A 23,054-nucleotide genomic window follows, 5' to 3' on the forward strand; every position below is an offset into this window, starting at 1 on the left:
AATCACATCTGGATGTTGTTTGTTTATGTCTTGCATTACACCTCATTTCAGGAGCAGTAACATCTACAAGCACTTATCAGATTTCAACAGCAGTGAGTTGTGGTTTATCGAGACTGTGGTTCATTCGTCTGTGATATTGCTGATCACATTGGTCAGGATGTGAATAGCGACTCTATGGGTTTGGGAGGACCATACTCAATGACAATAAGAGCTCAGTGGCACTGCACAACTAATGCCCAAAAGTTGCTTTTTGCTCAGCTGTGCAGTATCAAATGGCCAAGTCACTTAACTTGAATAAGCTTAAAATGTCTCTGAGCACTATGGGACTTAACTTCTGAGGTCATCAGTCGCTTGAATAAGGAACTGGGCCTGTTTGCATCAAGGTAAGTATCAACATGCCAACCATTATTGAGGCTTCCCTTGATGTAGCAGCAGATAGAGGTGTGCTAAAAGACAATATTGAACACAGAAGTGGTGCAATGTTGTATTTTCAGAAAATTCCCAGTTCTGCATTCAGCATCATGATGGCTGTATCCATGTATTGAGGCTCACAGGAAAATGAGTATAACCAAATTGGACACATCATCATACAGGCCCTGGCTGAATTATATTGGGTGCCACTGGGTACTGAACAAAATTACCTCTGACTCACATAGCCAGTAATTTGGAAAGCAGGTGTCACATTTCTGACATATTAAGGCCTGTGTCTGTGCCCTGTCTTCAAGGTCTCCATCTTATTAACCTTCAATGTCATGTCAACTTCCAACAAGATAACTTAAGGCTGCATGCACCCTGTGCTGTCCTCATCTGCCTTGGTACAGAGGGCATTGAACCACAGCACATTATCCAAATCTCTCAGCTGCTGTAAACATCTGGTCATAACTGATGAGTCACCAACAGACCAGCACAGCACCTCTTACCAGTAGCTATGGTTGGTGAACTATGGCATAGAGTTGAATCAGCATGGAATGACAATGTGCTTGATGTAGGCTTATCAGGCTTTCAGTTACTTGAATGGCCACCTACCGACTTTTTGGGCTCATGACTAGCTGATGAATACAAAGTGTATTTTGTCAGGTGCCACAAACATGGATACCAGAAAGATAGTTTATCACTGCTACTTTGAGTCAGTTATTCGTTATGGCATAATCTTCTGGGGAACTTCAGCAAATGTCACTAGGCTCCTAGTATTACAAAAGAAAGTAATTAGAAACATGTGTGTTGCAAAAAAAACGGGAATCCTGTCGACCACTGTTAAAAAATTTAAAAGTACTATCTATCCCCTCACTTTACATATATGAGATGGTGGTGTTCCTATATAGAAATCAACATACACTAGACAATTTCTGTTTTGACCACAACTACAGCACTCGCCACAGAGATAACTTCAAACTTCCAACACATTGTTTAAAACTTTATGCCCAAACGTCAGAGTATATGGGGTTAAAAATTTTCAATAAAATAAAAGGCAGTAATATATTTAAAATGGATATTGGTTCACTGAAAAGATTGCTCTTTACTCTCCTGGTGGAAAAGTGTTATTATTCTGTCGATGAATTCATTGAGGACAGCTTCACAATCTGAACACAGGGATTGTAATACATTTATTATTTTATGTACATGTGTAGCTGTGACTTAGAAATGTAAAATATAATGTAAACTTTTGTATTTCTCTCAAAAAAAGTGAAAAAAGTTTCTTTTGTAAACCTTGACATGTCTCCTGTACATCAAATCAAATGATTTGAAAATTGTATGTAATGAGATGAATAAACCACATAACATAACATAACAGTGCCTCACACATGAGGAACTGAGCAGTACACGAAAGATTACATTTAAAATAATGACTCCAAAAGGTTGTTTGGATCTCTGAACATCCCTAAAAGCCCAATCTCAGATGTTTCAAGTTTCTTCATCCAGAATTACTCTTTTGTTTTATGGAAGTTTCTTAGCAAACACCACTAATCCTCCCTGCAGTGAACATACATAAGTTTATTTGTAAACAGGGGCATTCCTTTGTACAGTCTGAGGCAGATCACGAGACATCAAAGTCTTTAGGCTGTCAAGGGAAATCAGCTGCCAATGTTGATGCTGCTATTCCAGATTATAGGGACTGAAGTTCAAACTGTGAACCAACACCTTTGGCAAAGTTGTTCATTTCAAAACTATCAGAGGTGGAGATGCAAGTTCATTGGAGTCTCTGACCTTTCTTAGTAAGAGATGAAGCCAGGGTACATCTTTTATCCTGGAAGTGCTGTTACCCCCATTGGTAGCTTCTTAAACGCACAATCCCTTGAATATACACTGCCGGAAAAAAAATTAATACATTCTTTTAGAGATTTCTGATTCACTGAAGATCTATTGTTGCAATAGTGAATACGGAGTACTTAAAATTACTATGTTAATAGATCAATAACACAAGCAGTTCTGAGGTACGCAGTATTGAACCATGCTGAAACACCCATATTAGAACATTGTGTAGCCTCCGTGGGCTGCAATGCAGGTGCTGCATCTCCAATCGATCATACAGATTGTGAATTCCTGGGATTGTTATACCATGCCTGCTTGACCTGTAAGAGTTGTTAGTTGATGAGTCACCCAAGTCACTTCTCATTCCATCATATCCCACACATGCTTATTTGGAAACAAGTCCAGTGATTGTGCTGGCCACAGACGTTTATGCATGTCTTCCAGAGCACATTGAGTTTCACAGGCAGTGTGTGGGTGAGCATTATCCTGCTGGAACAACATATCACCTTCCTGTTGCAAGAATGGCAAAAGAATGGGTCTAATAACATTCTGCACATACTGAGCTTTGGTTAGCACTCCCTCCAGAAAGACAAAGGTGAAAGAGTGTCATAGCTTATTGCATCCCAGTCCATAAGATGTAGGGTGGAGCCAGTGTGTCTTGGAGGACTGCACTCTGTGAGACAGCTCTCACCAGGTCTACAGCATACACACAAACAACCATCATGTGCATGCAGGCAGAATCTGCTTTCATTGTTGAAGATCACGGTGCACCATTCCATCTTCCAAGTGATCCTTTGACAGCACCAGTCAAGCCATGCACATCAATTTCGTAGCATGAAAAGATGAGCTAGAGATCTGTGTGTCTGTAGACCCACTGCTAATAACTGGTTTGCAACAGTTGGTGCTGAGACATCTGGGCTCACAAACCCATTTATCTATGCTTTGGTAGCTGTACAATTTGCCACTGCTGCCCTTACAACACAACAATTCTTGTTGTCATCTGTGCTGCATGGATGTCCAGAACTTCATCTATGGGTGTGAGAATGTTCATGCATCCACTGATATCAGAATCATTGCACAGGTAATGCAGCACATCAAGCTTGTGAGACAATTGTCCAAAATGACAATCCCACCACCATTTGGAAGGCCACAGTTTAGCATCTTTCAGATGTGCTCAGTTGGCTGTAGAAAGCACAAGTGCAACTCTGTGGCATGGATGCCTGCTTGCTTCATACATTTGCATTATACTGAGCCTTCTGGCTATCAGCATTTCCTATTAAAAGGTAGACACAGATGACAGTCAGGTAGCTATGCCACCATATTATCTGTTGGCAGACAAAGTTGAAACCATTATCAATACATCTACTATCCCACAGGTGGCATATGTTGTCATCGGATCAAAATTGATGTCATCTTTCCAGGTGCACTAATTTTTTCTAGCAATGTTCTTATCTTGTGGTTATCATTTCATACAGGGTTTCGGGTCAACAGCTTCATATGTCTGATGTGATCTTAGAGGTTTAATAACAGAAACTTCATGTAATCAGTATGAATTTTCACTTTGCAGCAGGGTATGCATTGATTTGAAACTTCCTGGGAGATTAAAACTTTATGCCAGAATGAGACTCAAACATGGGTCCTTTGCCTTTCACTGGCAAGTGCTCTACCTGTCCCAGGTTCCGGTCCAATTGCAGCACACAGTTTTAATCTGCCAGGAAGATTCATATGAGCATACATTGCACTGCAAAGTGGATATTAATTCTGGAAACACTTCCCTAGGCTGTGCCTAAGCCAAGTACTCCCAGTATTCTTTCTTCCAGGAGTGCTACTGTCGCAAGGTATAGAGGGAACTTGTGTAAGTTTGGATGGTAGGAGATGAGGTACTGGCAAAAGTGAAGCTGTGAGGGCAGGTCATGAGTCATGCTTGGATAGCTCACTCAGTAGAGCACTTGCCTGCAAAAGGCAAAGGTCTCAGACTCGAGTCCAGGTTCAGCACACAGTTTTAGTCTGCCAGGAATTTTCAAAACTTTCTGCAATTTTTTTATATTATTATTATTATTATTATTATTATTATTATTATTGGTAGCTTCCATCACAAGTAAAAACATGGCTTTCAATATGACCACCAACACCGTTGCCACCATACCATTGTTTGTTGATAAAGGTATATACATACATTTCACCAATTAAAGCTGTAAGGCCAACACCTGCCACTCTGACAGTAACTGTTAGAAAAACTGTCCACCCTAAGTAGAGGCAGCTGATTTTGTAATTGTAGCATCTGTCAGCATTGTCTCAGCAACCAAGCCATCCAACGGAATCACACAATAACATTATTATTTACACTCCTGGAAATGGAAAAAAGAACACATTGACACCGGTGTGTCAGACCCACCATACTTGCTCCGGACACTGCGAGAGGGCTGTACAAGCAATGATCACACGCACGGCACAGCGGACACACCAGGAACTGCGGTGTTGGCCGTCGAATGGCGCTAGCTGCGCAGCATTTGTGCACCGCCGCTGTCAGTGTCAGCCAGTTTGCCGTGGCATACGGAGCTCCATCGCAGTCTTTAACACTGGTAGCATGCCGCGACAGCGTGGACGTGAACCGTATGTGCAGTTGACGGACTTTGAGCGAGGGCGTATAGTGGGCATGCGGGAGGCCGGGTGGACGTACCGCCGAATTGCTCAACACGTGGGGCGTGAGGTCTCCACAGTACATCGATGTTGTCGCCAGTGGTCGGCGGAAGGTGCACGTGCCTGTCGACCTGGGACCGGACCGCAGCGACGCACGGATGCACGCCAAGACCGTAGGATCCTACGCAGTGCCGTAGGGGACCGCACCGCCACTTCCCAGCAAATTAGGGACACTGTTGCTCCTGGGATATCGGCGAGGACCATTCGCAACCGTCTCCATGAAGCTGGTCTACGGTCCCGCACACCGTTAGGTCGTCTTCCGCTCACGCCCCAACATCGTGCAGCCCGCCTCCAGTGGTGTCGCGACAGGCGTGAATGGAGGGACGAATGGAGACGTGTCGTCTTCAGCGATGAGAGTCGCTTCTGCCTTGGTGCCAATGATGGTCGTATGCGTGTTTGGCGCCGTGCAAGTGAGCGCCACAACCAGGACTGCATACGACCGAGGCACACAGGGCCAACACCCGGCGTCATGGTGTGGGGAGTGATCTCCTACACTGGCCGTATACCACTGGTGATCGTCGAGGGGACACTGAATAGTGCACGGTACATCCAAACCGTCATCGAACCCATCGTTCTACCATTCCTAGACCGGCAAGGGAACTTGCTGTTCCAACAGGACAATGCACGTCCGCATGTATCCCGTGCCACCCAACGTGCTCTAGAAGGTGTAAGTCAACTACCCTGGCCAGCAAGATCTCCGGATCTGTCCCCCATTGAGCATGCTTGGGACTGGATGAAGCGTCGTCTCACGCGGTCTGCACGTCCAGCACGAACGCTGGTCCAACTGAGGCGCCAGGTGGAAATGGCATGGCAAGCCGTTCCACAGGACTACATGCAGCATCTCTACGATCGTCTCCATGGGAGAATAGCAGCTTGCATTGCTGCGAAAGGTGGATATACACTGTACTAGTGCCGACATTGTGCATGCTCTGTTGCCTGTGTCTATGTGCCTGTGGTTCTGTCAGTGTGATCATGTGATGTATCTGACCCCAGGGATGTGTCAATAAAGTTTCCCCTTCCTGGGACAATGAATTCACGGTGTTCTTATTTCAATTTCCAGGAGTGTATATGGTTTCAAACAACACCAAAGGCCAATTTTAAGCATGTCACAGTGGATAAACATAGAATTCAGGGACCTTCACAGACTGTGGGTCTGTGTTTTATGCTAAATGTGTTGACAGTATACTGGCTGAGCTGGATTGATGGTCTAAAACCAAACAAAAGAAAATTACTGAAAACAGCTCAAATAAGAATTTAACAGAACAGGGGTTTACATATAAAGAAAATGACTGCATTTGTTTAATAGATTACAAATCTGGAATTAGATTTTGCCAAGGAAAGATATTTCAAAAGTTGTAATGGAATTTATTGGTGTAAGAATGCAGAGTGATGGTGGTAACATTGAATAAAATGATCTCAAGATTCCTGCTGCGTCAAATGGTTAAAATGCCACTGAGCTTTCAGGCAAGCTGTCCTTGGCCATTGCCATTGACTGCTGATGGGCTACTGTTGCGCCCTTATTTTATGCTCTTATGTGAGTACGGTGAACTTCAAACTATAGAACATATTTTAAATTGTGTAATTTGTGGCTTCAAAGTGGGAGGAATTAGACGTCCACAATATTGCTGGAGAAATCCTCCAGTGGCTGAGTAATCTTCAGTGTGCTATTTGACTGTAGTGTGTATAGTGTATATGTTACCTCATTAATAGACTTCTGTAATTTTTAAATGGGGTTTGTGGTCTTTTTTCTTTTTCTTTTTTTTTTTTTTTACTAATTATCAAATTTTTGTTGGAGACATGACTATCGATTTGATTTTGTGACTTCTCAGCAGGTGGCGTATCTGCGTATCTTGCCTGACAATGAGCCACAAAATGGCAAAAAAGCAAGTTTCTTTCCCAGTACCTCGCCAGTGATCTCATAGTGATTCTTGCTTGAGGTCATTTCATTTATTTGATAAATGTTGCAACTGTTGTCCCTGTAGACTTTGTGTAGTTAGCTCAGCACATGGGGCAAGTTATCAGCATCTGACAGCATTCTTGCCTGATGCGCCAATGTTTGTAACACAGCGTGCTTCCGTGTTGGGTGATGATGCCCGATAGCATAAAAGTATGGATTGGTATGCATAAGTTTTCTGTAGATGCTGTGGCCAAGACAACCATTTCATTTGCAGTGGATGAGGGTGTTGAAGAAGCTTTTTCTACTTCCACAGAAAACTGGACATCAATGCTGTTGATATGTTTCAAGAACATGTAAAGTTTTTCATGTTCATGGGGCCATATGATACATGTGTCATCAGTGTTTTGGAAGAAACAACTAGGCCTCAGATGGACATTGTCTAAGGCAATATCCTTAAAATTTTCCATAAAGAGGGTTCCAATCACAATGCTGACCATCTGATCATAATACGGCCTCTGTACAGAAAATAAGAGAATGTAATGTAAGAGTGTGAAAAAAAGCTGGACCATGTCACTTACAAATAACTGGATTTCTAGGTGGTATTTTAAACACTTGATGTGGCTGGAAGCCCAAAACATTTAAAATACTGTCTTTAGAAGACACAAATTACTTGCATCATTGTGTTTTGACCTTGTACTTTGACTGAGCTACCTCAGTTGCTCCAGAATGCTTTACGAGGTGCATTCAAGTTCTAAGGCCTCCAATTTTTTTTCTAATTAACTGCTCACCCAAAATCGATGAAACTGGCTTTACTTCTCGACGTAATCGTCCTGCAGACGTACCCATTTTTCACAACGCTGGCGCCATGATTCCATGGCAGCAGCGAAGGCTTCTTTAGGAGTCTGTTTTGACCACTGGAAAATCGCTGAGGCAATAGCAGCAAAGCCACCCTAAGTGGAGGCAGCTGATTTTGTAATTGTAGCGTGTGTCAGCATTGTCTCAGCAACCAAGCCATCCAACGGAATCACACAATAACATTATTATTTATACAGTTTCAAACAACACCAAAGCCCAATTTTAAGCATGTCACAGTGGATAAACATAGAATTCAGGGACCTTCACAGACTGTGGGTCTGTGTTTTATGCTAAATGTGTTGACAGTATACTGGCTGAACTGGATTGATGGTCTAAAACCAGACAAAAGAAAATTACTGAAAACAGCTAAAATAAGAATTTAACACAACAGGGGTTTACATAGAAAGAAAATGATTGCATTTGTTTAATAGATGCTTGATAAATATTTGTTGATTACTATGCCTTGCTTAGGACACTGAGTGTTAGTGCCACAAGCTGGAATTATTGAAATTAATCAAAAACTGGACAATTCACATTCGTCACCTTTTTTTGGTGAACTGGTACTGTCTCTGGCAGTTTCAGGAATTGTGGGAAGACACCAGATGATAAATATTTGTTGATTACTATGTCTACTTTGCCATGAGATGTTTTGCTTCTTTATAATAAAAGTCACACATGTGACTTTTCGTTATAAGTTGTGACCCATCCTGCACATATAATAACAAAATCTTTATTATAATAAATCTCTTGTGCCTCAGATCTAGGTGCAAATATTTACAGTCACTACCATTTGAGTGAAAAGCATGTCACTTTAAATTGGTGCTGTCATCAGTAGTCAAATCCAGGTCCTCCCATTGATTTTGGTTTCATACCACACACACAAATTTGTGTTAACTTTTCCGGTTGCATATGTAATAATTTTTGCCATGTTTGTCAATTTTCTACTATTTGTGTGAAAAATTCCCTAACACTTAACTGCTTACTGGTAAGTTTTCCCCAGTTAAATAGTGTCTTATGTTTAACATCTCAGTATAAGTACATGTTCTGACTGAAAGTGAAATAATGTGCAAGTTAGAGAATTGCAAACCTCAGTTATCGAACTAAAAATGATAACAAATTTTATGTTTCATTTCTTTCTAGCCATACTGGTAGCACATTAATACTGAAGCTAGAACAGTACTGTAGGTCTAATTTTTTTGCTTTCACTAAAAGCTTTTAAAACTCTCAAGATTTACGTTAAATAAATATGAATTGTTTTTTTCTCGTAACATTTAGCACTGAAATAAAATGTAGAAATTTATTCCCATTACAGAGGAATGTATCTGTAGTACTCATTTTAAGAGAAAATAACCAATTTCTACTAAGTCTAGCTTTATATTTATTTTTAAAGTTCTTACCAGGAGTCCAAGGGAATACAGCCATGTAATGTCTGAGGGAGCAGGAGAGGGAGGGAGGGGTGGTTGGGGAGCAAATGATATGTCACTTATGTCAAAAAATGTTCTTGAACCCAGATCTTAACTGACATAAAAAGTGGAGGATTAAACAGAATTATGTCACAGCCCTACCGATCCTTAACTTTACCTGCTCACAGAGGCCCTTCGCATGTATCCCGTGGTCAACTTCCTGGACAGGCGCTCAACACGGGACTACCAGATCCCCGGCACATCTGTAGTGCTGCCCAAAGACACAGGGGTGGTGATCTCGGTGCTGGGTCTGCACTACGACCCGAGGTACTGGCAGCGGCCGCATCACTTCATACCCGACAGGTTCAGTGAGGAGAACTCAAAGGGGCGGCCTAACTACACCTACTTGCCCTTTGGTGATGGGCCCAGACAGTGCATTGGTAAGTACTGTACTTCAGTCACCTGCACAAAAAATTGCATGCATTATATGAACTGTTCCCAGAAACTTTGAGTCATTACATAAAATCATTGCAAAAAGGTATTTGCAGCTAACTAAGTTACCAAAGTGCAAGGTATTTAATTAAGAACCTTTCAAAAAAATAGTTTGAAATATCATTTTAAAGCAAATTAGAGCAATTAGAATTCACACTGTGCATAAATTGATGAATCTGTCAAGAGTCGTTTTAAATAACCTCTTTCCCTGATGCACAATATTTTTCCTGCAAAGACTGTAATTACTGTTGAACAAAATTTTAGCATCAAGTGAGTTATAGCCCCCTCAGTAGAAGCTACAAAATATCTTGTTAATGAAGTTTAGTAACTAGTGGATGTTGAATGGTGTAAAAAGTGTGATGTGCAGATTTATTATGCAGAAGAGGGTTAAATCAGTTTTACGATGCAGAGCTCAATTAGCAGAAATTCTGTATATGTTCAACAGCCTTGGGAACCACTACAGCTGATCATCACCATCATCATCATCATCTTGAACAGTTTCCAGCCTCTGGCCGGGCCTGTATGGAACACAGGCCTCTCCATCGTCTTCTGTCTTGCCACCATCTCTCCATCTTCACCTTGGTCCAGTCTTCTCCTTTCTTCTGGACACATTCCTCTACTCCTTTAGCCATCTGTCTCTCTGTCTTCCTCTTGGTATTTTTCCTTCCAGTTTCATCTTGTGTATCCTCCTGGGTATCCTCTTCTCCATTCTCTTAACCTGTCCATACCATCTCAGCCTTGATTTCTCTATCTCATCCTGTAATGGTTCCACCTTCATTAACTAGCTGATCCTCTTATTTCATAATCTGTCTATCTTTGTCACTCCAATACTGTTTCTCAAGAATTTCATCTCACTAGCTTCTACTTTGCTTTTCTCTCTTCCTTTCATAACCCAGGTTTCTGATGCCTACGTCAGGATCGGGACATAGTATGACCGGTATATAACCTTTTTACTGATTTAGGGTACATACTTGGTCCATATCAGGCTTCTGACACTTACAAAATGCTTCTGCTGTTCTCCCCCACTCATTTATTTCTCTGTTGTTTTTTCCATCTTCCTGCATAAGGCTTCCTAGGTACTTGAAACTCTCCACTCTCCTCAATCGTTCCCCACCAATTCTTATTCCAGTTGTTCCTCTCTCCTTTCTTGTTGTGATAAACATCTGAATCTTACTTATACTAAATTTCATCCCATATTCTTGTACTGTTCATTCTCACACGTCCAACTGCTCTTTTACTTCCTCCTCCTTATTTCCCCAAATCATCAGATCATCTGCAAACACCATAGCTTTCATCTCCCTTTTACCAATTACTTGTGCTACTGTACTCATTATATCATTCGTTACTACAATGAAGAGTAATGGTGAAAGTGCACTTCCCTGCCTGAAGCCATTCTTTCATTAAATCCATGCTGATCTCTCTCCTCCCACTTTCACACAGCTCACACTACCATGGTACATTTCCCTTATCCTCCAAATAATCTGTTTTGCTACTCCTCTGTTCTCTGGGGTTTTCCACACTTTGCTTCTACGTACACTACCATATGCTTTTTCAATGTCCAGGAAGGTCATTAGTAGATCTATTCCATATTCATAGTGCTGTTCCTGCAGTTGTCTTACAGCAAAAATTAGATCCACTGTGGACCTTCCTGTCCTGAAGCCATGCTGCTTTTCTCTCATTCTTCCTTCTAATTATGCCCAAATTTGTGCTTCCAAAATTTTCTCAAAAATCTTTGCACAATGACTCACAATGTTATCCCACCATAGTTCTTGCACTCGTTTCTATTTGCCTTCTTAAAGATTGGGACAGTTATTCCCTTCTTCCAGTTTTCTGTGATCATCTTCTGACTCCACACAATTTTCATTACTTGATGTAGCCATTGCATCCCCACCTCTCCTGCTGCTCTCACTATCTCTACACTTAGCTCGTCCAGACCTGGTGACTTCCCTCCCTTCACCTTGTCTAATGCCTCTTCCAGTTCTCCTCATGTAAGGTCTTTTTCTATTTGCTGTTCCTCCTCTTTTTTCTCCTTAGCGTATCCCCCCTCATCCAGGTCCTCATTCAGGTTCAGGAGTTCTTCAAAATACTCCTTCCACATATTCTTGAGTTCCTTCTCATTCTTTACATCTTGTCCACTTTATACTCCTCCATCATTCTGATCCATTGTTTCCTCCACTTTCTTCTTTCCTCCACCACCACTCTTGTTGCTTCTTTCTTTCTTGCCTGATACTCTTCTCTTGTCTCTACTGTTCTCTTCTGGAATCATACTCTAAAGGCTCTATTCTTCTTCTGTACTATATCCTTTGTTTTATCATTCCACCAGGGTGTTTCTTTCCATCTCTTTTTGTTGCTTGTCCTCCCACATATTGCTTCCGCCGCACTTACTAATGTTTCCTTGAATCTACCCCATCCCTCTTCTACCATTTTTGGTTCATCCTTTGGAATTCTTTCCTTTACTACTTGTAGGTACTGTAGCCTGCTTTCTTCCTCCTTCAACTTCCATATTCTTTTATGTCTTTCCTGGTTTTCTGTCCCTTTATCATCCTTAGTCCCTCTCAGGTTCATTACCAGCAAACGGTGGTCACTATCCAAGGCCTCTGATGGTATTACCTTAATGTCAGTGATGTTCCTATTCATCTCACTATTGTACAGGAAGTAGTCAACTATTGACTTTCTCTTTAAGTCTTGACTGTACCAGGTAATCTTGTGGCTCTCGCTTTTCCTGAACCAAGAGCTCCCAACCAGCAAGCCATTCATTTGACAGAACTCAAATAGTCTTTCAACTTCTTCATTTCGGCAGCCCCAACCCTCTGGTACAAGCACACTTATGCAGCCTTGTCTTTCTCTTCCAATGTGTGCATTTAAATCCCCCGTTACTATTATATTGTTCCTTCCCATCTGCTTCTGCATTTCCTCTTCAAACACTTGCTTCTCCTCAAAAGTGCAACCCACCTGAAGCGCATACACTTGTATTACCTCTATGGTCGCCCCCTTGAGTGATATTTTGGTCATCATCATCCTATCACTTATTCTCTTCACTTCCTCTTTTAATCTGTCTCTTACTACTATTCCAACTCCATTTCTCCTACCCTCCTCATTTCCACTCCAGTACAGTCGGTAGCCTTTCCTCAGTTGTCTCCTTCCTTCTCCTTTCCATCTTGTTTCAGCTAACTCCTTCTGTCCATCATTCTACCATCTCCTCCACCTTTCCAGTCAATGTTTGTATATTTAATGTTCCAAATCTTAGTCCTCGTTTATAGCCAGTTTCTCATTGGTTATATCCGTCCTTTCCAATGCCCATTCTATTTTTGAAAGCAGAAATCATAATCCACTACTGGCTTGCTGGGTAGGTACAAAACAAATCTCCCATGCCTTATCTTCCCAGTTTCCCACAGTCCGGCCACAGAGGAGCATTCCCCTTGTAACTCAGTACCATCCGGGACTGGAACAACTGAATTACATACTCCGGCAGAGTTTCGATTACCTCTCATCATGCCCTGATATGAGAAATGTCCTGCCCACTATCCATTCCACCCCTCCCTGCCATCCACCGAACCTATACAATATATTCGTCCATCCTTACATAACCCCTGCTCCCCATGCCTTACCTCATGTCTCATACCCCTGTATAGACCTAAATGCAAGACCTGTCCCATACATCCTCCTACCACCACCTACTCCAGTCCAGTCACTAACATCACCAGTCCCATCAAAGGCAGGGGTACCTGTGAAACCAGTCACGTGACTTACAAGCTAAGCTGCAACCACCGTGCTGCATTCTATGTAGGCAAGACAACCAACAAGCTGTCTGTCCACATGAATGGCCACCGACAAACTGTGCCCAAAAAACAAGTGGACCACCCTGTTGCTGAACATGCTGCCAAACATGATAACCCTCATCTCAATGACTGCTTCACAGCCTGTGCCATATGGATCCTTCCCACCAACACCAGCTTTTCTGAATTGCCAGGTGGGACTTTCCCTGCAATACATCGTATGTTCCCATAACCCTCCTGGCCTCAAACTTCATCCAGCCCCTCCCTGTTCCCATTCCAGCACTACACAGCCATCATTTTACCACTACACCCAGTCTTTTAATTTCTTTTTTTCTCTCCTTTCTACTACTTACCCGTCCGCACCTTCTCTCCTGCCCTCCGTCTAAACTGCAGCACTTCACTGTCCACCACCCCCACCACACTATCCCTCCCCCTCCCCACCCCAGCCTCCTCCTTACCCCCCCCCCCCCCCCCAATCCAGTCGCCACTATCATCATGCTGCTGCTCGCAGTGTGCTTTCAGTTGTCTGAGACTGCAGACGTGTGTGCAAGTTGCATTTGTGTGAGTGTATGTGTGTCTATTGCTGACAAAGGCTTTAATGGCCGAAAGCTATAATTGTGTGAATCTTTTTGCTGTGCCTATCTTGACTCAGGATCTCCGCTATATGTTGAATAGCAACTTTCCTTCTCTAATATTGTTACATTCCATCCTGGATTTTCCATTGTTTGAATTTACTATTTATTATTTTAAAAATACTATATTAGTGTATGAAAAGGACAAGCTAAAATTCAATTCAAATATTGGTAACAACTTTTTTTTTGCTCTGTCCATTTGTATCTGAGAAATTATGCTTTAGAACTTTAAGAAGTGGAGTTGCTTATGTATGGTTTCTGGAACCACAAACTTACACTCTGGCTATGAACAGTAGGTCCATAACAAGAACTGTCTATGTCATCTCATAAACTGCAAAAGTGGGCACAATTGGTGAGGCAGCTAAGACAGACCAACTCAAATGCAATCATAACAAGTAAACCTGTTGAGTTGCAGATTTTGCTAAGTTATAGGTGACAGTGTGGTAAATTCTCTGATGTAGGCAAGAGATTTTTCAACTTTTATAGCTGCCAAAATATGACACAAATCTTTCATGTTTGAAAATGGTAATATATACCTTTTGTGTCATTGAGGAGACCCTTTAAAGAGGATTTTAAAGGCTTAATATGTGTGGATGTTGGTGAAACAGTAACAGCACTGCAAAACTAACCCTTCTGCCTTCAAGAGAAGAGGTCCTACAAATATCTCTTCTACTGTACCAAATGCAAACAAGCATGTAACTTGGGAACAGTTCATGTGCTTGACTGTGCTAAAAATGTTGAGTCTTTGCAATTTTTTTCATCTGACCAGGATCAGGTGTCATCATACATATAAGGTTCAACACATCAAACATTGGATTTAATACATTATGCATCAATATAAACATAAAATTACAGTAGAATCATCTTAGAAGTTGACCTGCTCCTCCAATGAAAAGGCATGAAGAGTGACACATTGTCAAGTCTTTCAATCAACCAGACAATGTAGGAGGTAACTTGTAGACAGTATCTGTTTGCATAGCCAAAAATGATGTGAATGCACAATAGGAATGTCACTAGACCAGTATGGTGTAGATGCTTCCTGTAAGAGCTGTGGTTCAATGTGAGGTGTCTTGTAGTGTTCATCAGTCTTTGGAAGCACTGATTTTTCTTGTGCCAGAAACTTGGAATCAGCAGTGGGTTCACTTTGGCAAGATTTCTGTGCCTTTGTATTTAACGGTTTGTTGCCATTCAGAATTACATTTCTCCCACATTGCTGATTTAATTATGTTTAAAAGATCTGTGGCTGATTATTCCATGTATCCTTTTACTCAATCATAGACAGCTGCTTTGGCTAGCTTATCTACTCTTTCATTGCCAGGTATGCCACAGTGGACTTTTACCCAGCACATTTTAACTTCCTGATTCCTGCTTATCATCTGTAACCTCAGATTCATGATATCTATGCTATTGGCTGGTGGGACTGTCCACAGTGCAGATGCCTTGGAATAGTTCGAATGCTGATCTGGAATCAGAAAGAGTAAAGAACTCAGAGCCCACATGCTTCTCGGCATATTGAAGAGCGTTTAGCTGTCATAATTATGAGTTGCTTAGGTAACATGAATTTCATTCCAGTATGACAGCTGGTCTCACAGTATACATAACTACATCCATCTTCGTGCTTAATTTAAACTGGACTTATCATAGCACAGGCTCTTGTTGCATCACATCTCAATGATTCTTCAGTATTTGCTTGTAGAACTCTTGTTTTAATTTAATGCACAGATGAAAATTCCAAGCTGTAAAGTCTGAAGAGAATACGAATCATTTTGTGTTTCCAGAACAGTCAGTGCAACCAATATCCAAATCTTCTGTTAAGAAGCTCTGTTGCAACTATCTATGTGAGTAAGTGTGACGCACATCACGTTAAAACCACAGTGGGGTGTCCTCTAATATTTGTGGCAGCGTATCTGTTAACTGTGGATACTTGTGGCTATTTTAAGTTGCACCAATAATACAGGGACCAATTATGTGATTCCTGAAAAGCCTGCCCCTGAACCATAACAGGTTTTCGAAGTTATTGACATGGAGCTGTTGATGAAGCAGAATGTGGAAAGGATGAACTGCATTGGAATATAGTATTCATGGAACACTCCTCTGGCTGATTGCACTTGCACATTCAAGCTGCCTCTTAGTGATGTGTATACTGCATATTACCACTGTCAAATTTTAGTGGCTTTTTTCTCATCAGTTACTGTTCTTTACTGTTGGTGTATTTTATTATTCAGTTCCAGTTTCCTAATTTTTTAAAATTATATTTGAAAGGATTGGTTGCAAAGGTTTTATGATTTCATCAAAAACAAAAACCATATCCACTTTTCAACAAAATAATGTAATAATGTAACTCTTTGTCTTTAAATATGTCTGCTTGTGTCTGTATATGTGTGGATGGATATGTGTGTTGTGTGTGCGAGTGTATACCCGTCCTTTTTTCCTCCTTTTTTCCCCCTAAGGTAAGTCTTTCCACTCCCGGTATTGGAATGACTCCTTACCCTCTCCCTTAAAACCCACAGCCTTTCGTCTTTCCCTCTCCTTCCCTCTTTCCTGATGAGGCAACAGTTTGTTGCGAAAGCTTGAATTTTGTGTGTATGTTTGTGTGTCTATCGACCTGCCAGCGCTTTCGTTTGATAAGTCACATCATCTTTGCTTTTAGATATATTTTTCCCACGTGGAATGTATCCCTCTATTATATTAAAATAATGTAACTGGATAGATAAAAAAATCTGCTCACCAAGCGGTGCCAGAACACACACACTTTTTTGGATGTCTTATAATTGTTAAAGTCTATACAGTTTCAAGGGCAAGTTGTCTGATTGCTACAACAGATGAGCACAGACTGTTGGGCTTCTAGGATGAATGTAAACACATAAACCGTACCTCCATTAGGTATTTGTTTGCATTTGATACACTAGAGCAGGTACTGGTGGCACTGCTTCTCGTGGCTGTGGGACAGTGGTTTGCAGTGCTATTAATTTGTTTCTGTTTGATTGTCTTCCACACATTATGTCATTGAATTCCTCTTTGAAGTCATTTTCCAATGAAAAAAGTATTTTTTTAAAAAGTTGGAGTCATTAATTGCGTACATTACAAAATTGTCCACTGTAGTTCACAAAATGTGCACCTTGATACATTTATTCATTCTGAATGTATTTGGGGTGGTCTGCCTTATCTACCATACCACACTTTGCCTTTTGGCGACATTCCACTCTTAAGTTCCACATATCCACATAGGACCAAACATATATGCTATTACACGGTTTACACAAGAGATTCTGTAATGTCTGTGTGCTATGCTGTTACAAACATATGCTTTTGTTACAGGAATGAGGATGGGTCTGATGCAGGTGCGTCTTGGCCTTGTGCACATCCTCAGCAACTTCGTCGTTGGTCCCACAGTGCATACGCCAGTTCCTCTGCTTCTGGACCCCAAAACCTTCCTCCGGAAGCCACAAGGGCCACTGCTGCTCAGCTTCCAGAAGCTGGCAACACAGTGATGAGTCCTGGGTAGTCAACAGTCCAGGCACAACACTCACAGAAGTGGACTGCCATAGTGTGTCAGTGAATGCATCACAGCATAATTGCATTCTTTTAGTTCTATTGACAGTTGTCGTAGAACAGTGCAGTGAAAGTACTGCTAACAAAGTGGAAACAAAATCCAAAAATCCAGCACACTGAAGCCAGGAAGTAAGTTACATACTGTTACTGAAGTCTCGGATACTGCTTCATCAGCAACTATTTAAATTATTGTCATGGTAATGTTCCCGAACTCAAGATATTAACCATGCATGAGTGTTATAATATATCTTCTGAAAGAGGTAGGCTACGTGTGTCTTGGAACTATGCCAGAGTAGCATAATTTCGGTAGATCTACACTGTCTTTAAATGGGCTTGAAGGTCTTGTGTGTTTGCATCTGTAAGAAGTTTACTCAAGTTACTAGACTTGCTTGTTTCTTTATTAAACAAGATGTCTTAGTCCATAATTAGTTCTGGCTTCCAGTGCAGCATAGTCACACTGTCATTGCTAAGTTAAAAATCACTTCATAGGGTGGAAAAGACTCTAGACTGGGAGTCTAGATTTTAAGTTAAACATGGTTCTGACCTTGTGCTGCAAACAGTTTCACTGGTAAAATCTACCATGCACTGTATCACTCTTCAGGAGCTACCATATGCTCTCAAGAGTACAGCTTTCTGTTTATACAACAGACTGTAAGAGTATTAATGACGTAGAGATAAGCATCTCTTTATGTATATCACTTGCCAAAAACTTTGTGTTGTTTAATGTGATCTGTTCATGAAGATTTACAGGGCTCATATTGACTGAGCATTCTTTATATGAGAGACCATTTAAAATTAAATTCCTGCCTATGTTTATTTCTCTGCAGAGTTCATGTAAACTTGTAGATTGTACATTGCAAAATATATTTGTTGAGTCAACTACCATAAATAATTTGTGGAGAAATGCTTTCCTGTGAGACTATTTTTCAGTGTGTTTATCACAGTAAATAATACTGGAGAGGAGACTCCTCTTAGAAAATAGAACATTTTTATCTGCTGTACATGCAACATTCAGTTGCAGCACATTGAGTAAAACTACCTGTTTCAGTATGAGAGGATTAAAAATAACAAAAAAAGCAATGTTAACAAATAAATGTTATACTTTTTGTAAACAAACTATGTTAAGAGTAATGGAAAAAACTTAAAAATGGAAATAAAATTGTTTTTCCTAAGAATTATATGCACTTATTTAACATGTAGGTCTAATTTTTGCTGCTCACAAGTTTTGAAAATTCATGTAGTGTAAAGTTTAAGTGATTTAATTCTATTTTTAAGCATGTAATCTGTGTTACAATGTGTGAGAAGAGTGACTGTCACCGTAGGAGAGTCGCAGGGAGAGTGGTATGTGTAGAAAGTGGGTTGGAATTTCACTAGGGTGACTGTAGTGGGAACTGAATGAGAAACTCAATGAGGCTCTCACAGGTAACTGTATGCTTTGTAAAAAACACAAGAGAAATGATGAGCAGAAGGCAAAGATTTGTGCTCTTCAGGTTGAATTATTTCATGTGAAATTTGTACTAGATAGGTTGAAAGAGGAAAGAGGTTTTGGGAACTTGGCGAAGATAACAACCAATGGGTGAAAGAAGAACAGCTCTTTAACTAACTCCATCTACATTTCAACTAACAGTAGCAAACAAATTTGGCTTGTTACCTGAAGTAGGAGGGGAAGAGCCTCACCAGTTGTAAGTCACAGTAGGATGCAGCAGACTTCTAGCAAAGAAATTCAATGTTTGCCACAAACAGCAGCAGCCTGCTCAACTCAGTGTTCAAACAGTTCACTGCAGTATTTATTAAGGGCTGCTCATGATGCTGCAAGACCTACACAAATCCCACATTTGTGGGTGTAGTTGCTATTTATATTTCATTCAGGTCACCCCTAATGCTGTACTTACTGTTCTTATCCAGTCTTTTCCCTGGTGCACCAACTATAATAGCCTGATCCTCTTTGACAAAACCTTTGCACAAATTCCCTATGTCCTCCACCATCTGGTTAAGGATAACATTTGGCTTCACAATACTTGTGACCTGGTACTCTGTGTCTAATTTTTCCTGTACCATCTGGCCTACAGCGCTCTCATGACTACTACTTAGAAGCAAGACTCTTTTCTGAGGAGTAGGAAGAAAAGAGTCTTGCTTCTAAGTAGTAGCCATGAGAGCGCTGTAGGCCAGATGGTACAGGTTAGTCATGGTACATCAGGTGCAGGTCCATCATCCCCATCGGTATTCGCAGTCAACAATGGTACTGTCCACAGAATCAATACCACAGAAGGTCCACCAGTATGTGCAAAGGCTAGGCATTTAAATCCAGAAAAACTTAAACACGCCACAGCTATTAGTCAGGAACTTTTAGATAATAAGACTATTTGCCCTTTTTCTAGTAGTTGGTCATCACCCATTCATTTGATGCCCAAGAAAGATGACACTTTCTGCCTCTGCAGTGACTATCAGGTGCTTAACACCAGAATAATTCTAGATAATTATCCCATCACAAATATTCAAGACTTTGCTTCCCAACTGCACGGGGCACAAATTTTCCATGTAATCGACTGTCACAAGTTGTATCACCAACTGCCAATGGCACCGGAGGATGTTGGAAAAACTGCTATCATCACCCCATTCAGGTGGTTTGAGTATTTGTTTATGCCGTTCGGCCTTAAAAATGCTGCACAGATGTGGCAATGGTTCATCGACTTGTTGGTTGGAAAACTGGACTTTGCACATGCCTACCTGGATGACTTTGTTAATTTTTTCTTCCTCCCTTGAGGAACATGAACTCCAACTATTAAAAGCAAATGGTGTCACAGTGAACAATGCTAAGTCACACCTCCGCCGCACTAGTGCCACTTTTCTGGGCCATGGGGTTTCTGCCGATGACATCCGCCTCCTACCCAAACAGGTCGAGGCCATTAGTATGGTGCCTTTGCCCAAAGATTTTCAGGGCCCCCATTACTACCGCAAGCACATCCCCCACACCGCCGACATACAAGCCCCACTGGCTGGTGCTCTCGCAGGAAAAAACACTTCAGGGTCTCGGGCAGTCACATGAACTCCAGATATGCATTGCACATTTAATAACCTAAAGTCAGCCTTACAGACAGCCATTACACTTGCTCACCCCATTCCGATGCTCCCATCTCGCTTACTACAGATGCAAGTGATACAGCAGAGGGGGCGGTACTTCAGCAATCCATGGGTTCTGTTGTAAAGCTGCTCAGATTTTTCTCCCAACATAAATGGTCGACCTTTGACCGAGAACTGTTTGCGATTTACGCCGCTATCAAATATTTCCAAGATGATATCGAAGGTCACCATCTTGTGCTATTTACCAACCACAAGCCATTGGTATACGCTTTCCGTATCCCAGGCATGGAATCATCCCCGAGATGTTTTCAGCATATGGACCTCATATGTCAGTTTATGAACAATATACACTACGTCAGAGGGGCAGACAATGTCGTCGCCGATTTTCTATCTCATGTGTCGGTTTTATCTTCACAACTGGACCTCAGCGAACTCCCTAAATTGCGGACAGAGGATACCGAACTCACCACACTGCACTCTGATGTTAAAACAGGATGCAAAATAGAGTTATGGACACTTCCTGGGTTTTCATCACCCATCTGGTGTGACATTTCAACAGGACGCATATGTCCAGTGATTCCTGCACCTCTCCACCAGGACTTTTTAATAGCATCCACGACTTGGCACACCCTGGCATTCGCGCCACCACACATCTGGTATATGAACATTTCATTTGGTCCAGGGTGATAAAACAGTTGGGTGCAAGCATGTGTGGCTCGACAGCGCACAAAAGTAGGACGTCATGCACAGCCCCCAATGGGTACGTTCAATGTAGCAAAAAGATGATTCCAGCACATACACAATGATATCGTCGGGCCCTTACCCCCATTGAGACCCTTCCATTACATACTGTCCGCCATTGACAGGTTTATTCTCTGGGTAGAGGTAATTCCTCTCATTACTATCACAGCTGACGCAGTGGGCCGAGCCCTTTTATTAATTTGGATCTCGCGCTTCGGCTGCTCAGTTTCTATCACCACTGACCAGGGCCGCCAGTTCAAATCTGCCCTCTTCCAATAGCTTTGTGATCTGTGTGGGGTGAAACGATTTAGGACTACAGCATACCACCCCCAGAGCAATGAGCTTGTCAAACACTGGCACCAAATGCTTAAAGCTTCCCTGATGTGCCACGGAGGTGAGTGGGCCGACGCCTTACCATAGGTAAGGTTAGGCGATCGGGCCGTTTACAAAGAGCTTGGTGCATCCCTGGCAGAAGTACTGTACGGAGAACCAATCACACTCCCAGCAGAGCTAGTCGAGCCTTCACTTCCTCCAGATCAAATCTGACATTCGTCGGGCATGTTAAGGAGCTAATCGCTAACATTCTCATGTCTCCACCTCAACCGCACTCGCTCCCTCCGGTATTTCTGCATAAGTACTTAGTGTCGTGCACTCACGTCATGGTGCACGATGACACTGTCCGACCAGCACTCAGACCTTCATACTTGGGCCCGCACAGAATCATATCATGGCGTACCAACACGTTCGTAGTGCTCATTAATGGCACACCTCAAACAGTATCTGTCTGCCGCCTAAAACCGGCGTGGTCTCTGGGAGAACTGCCCAATACCCCACGCAGTCAGCTCCGACCCCCTGCTACACATGCTACAGGTGTGTGTGAGACCTGTTAGGATTCAGTGACATATCAGGAGCCAGCGTCGGAATATGTGATGTCAGTGATGACAACTCGTGTGAAGATTCTATCAACCTGTATATGGAAGTGGTAGCGAATGTCAATACACATTTTATTTGCAGCTCTAAAGTGTTTTTTGTTATGCAGCCGGATAATGTGTGTATCTTCTACAAATGAGCCAGCTCCCCCAATGCCAACTTAACCCGCATTAATCTTCTCCAGTCTGTCCCCTTACCTGTTGGTACTGATCCATCAATAGTAAAAGTACTACGTACCGCAACAGGTATTCAGGTCTGCTACCCTGGCCCCTCACAACCCACTGTCCCCTCCCTGGATCCCTCGACTGCTGTATGAGGATTCACCTGGGCAGGCAGGACCATCCGCCCACCTCACTGGCTCGAAGACTTCAGTTACTAATGTAATGTACCACTGTCCCCTCCCTGGATCCCTCGACTGCTGTATGAGGATTCACCTGGGCAGGCAGGACCATCCGCCCACCTCACTGGCTCGAAGACTTCAGTTACTAATGTAATGTACCACTGTCCCCTCCCTGGATCCCTCGACTGCTGTATGAGGATTCACCTGGGCAGGCAGGACCATCCGCCCCCCTCACTGGCTCGAAGACTTCAGTTACTAATGTAATGTAATGTACGAGAGGCGTTTGAAAAGTCCATGCGGAATCCGAGAGATGGCACCACTGATGTGTATTGAGGTCATGTTTAGTTAGTAGCATCTTTGGAAAGAACGCACACCAAGTTTCAGCCATATTGGTCTATTTCATTG

General features: G+C 42.1%; 1 protein-coding gene across 1 annotated transcript in view; it reads left to right on the forward strand.

The window, feature by feature from the left end:
- Positions 1-17,934, forward strand: part of LOC124544915 (cytochrome P450 6j1-like) — a 114,849-nt gene extending 96,915 nt beyond the window's left edge. The window contains exons 7-8 of the mRNA XM_047123654.1: positions 9,294-9,545; positions 17,324-17,934. Coding sequence (XP_046979610.1) covers positions 9,294-9,545; positions 17,324-17,496 — 425 coding nt within the window. The 3' untranslated portion in view covers positions 17,497-17,934. The remainder of the gene's footprint in view (positions 1-9,293; positions 9,546-17,323) is intronic.
- Positions 17,935-23,054: the final 5,120 nt, after the last annotated feature.

This window comes from Schistocerca americana, chromosome 8, assembly GCF_021461395.2.
Source record: "Schistocerca americana isolate TAMUIC-IGC-003095 chromosome 8, iqSchAmer2.1, whole genome shotgun sequence".
Lineage (NCBI taxonomy): Eukaryota > Metazoa > Arthropoda > Insecta > Orthoptera > Acrididae > Schistocerca > Schistocerca americana.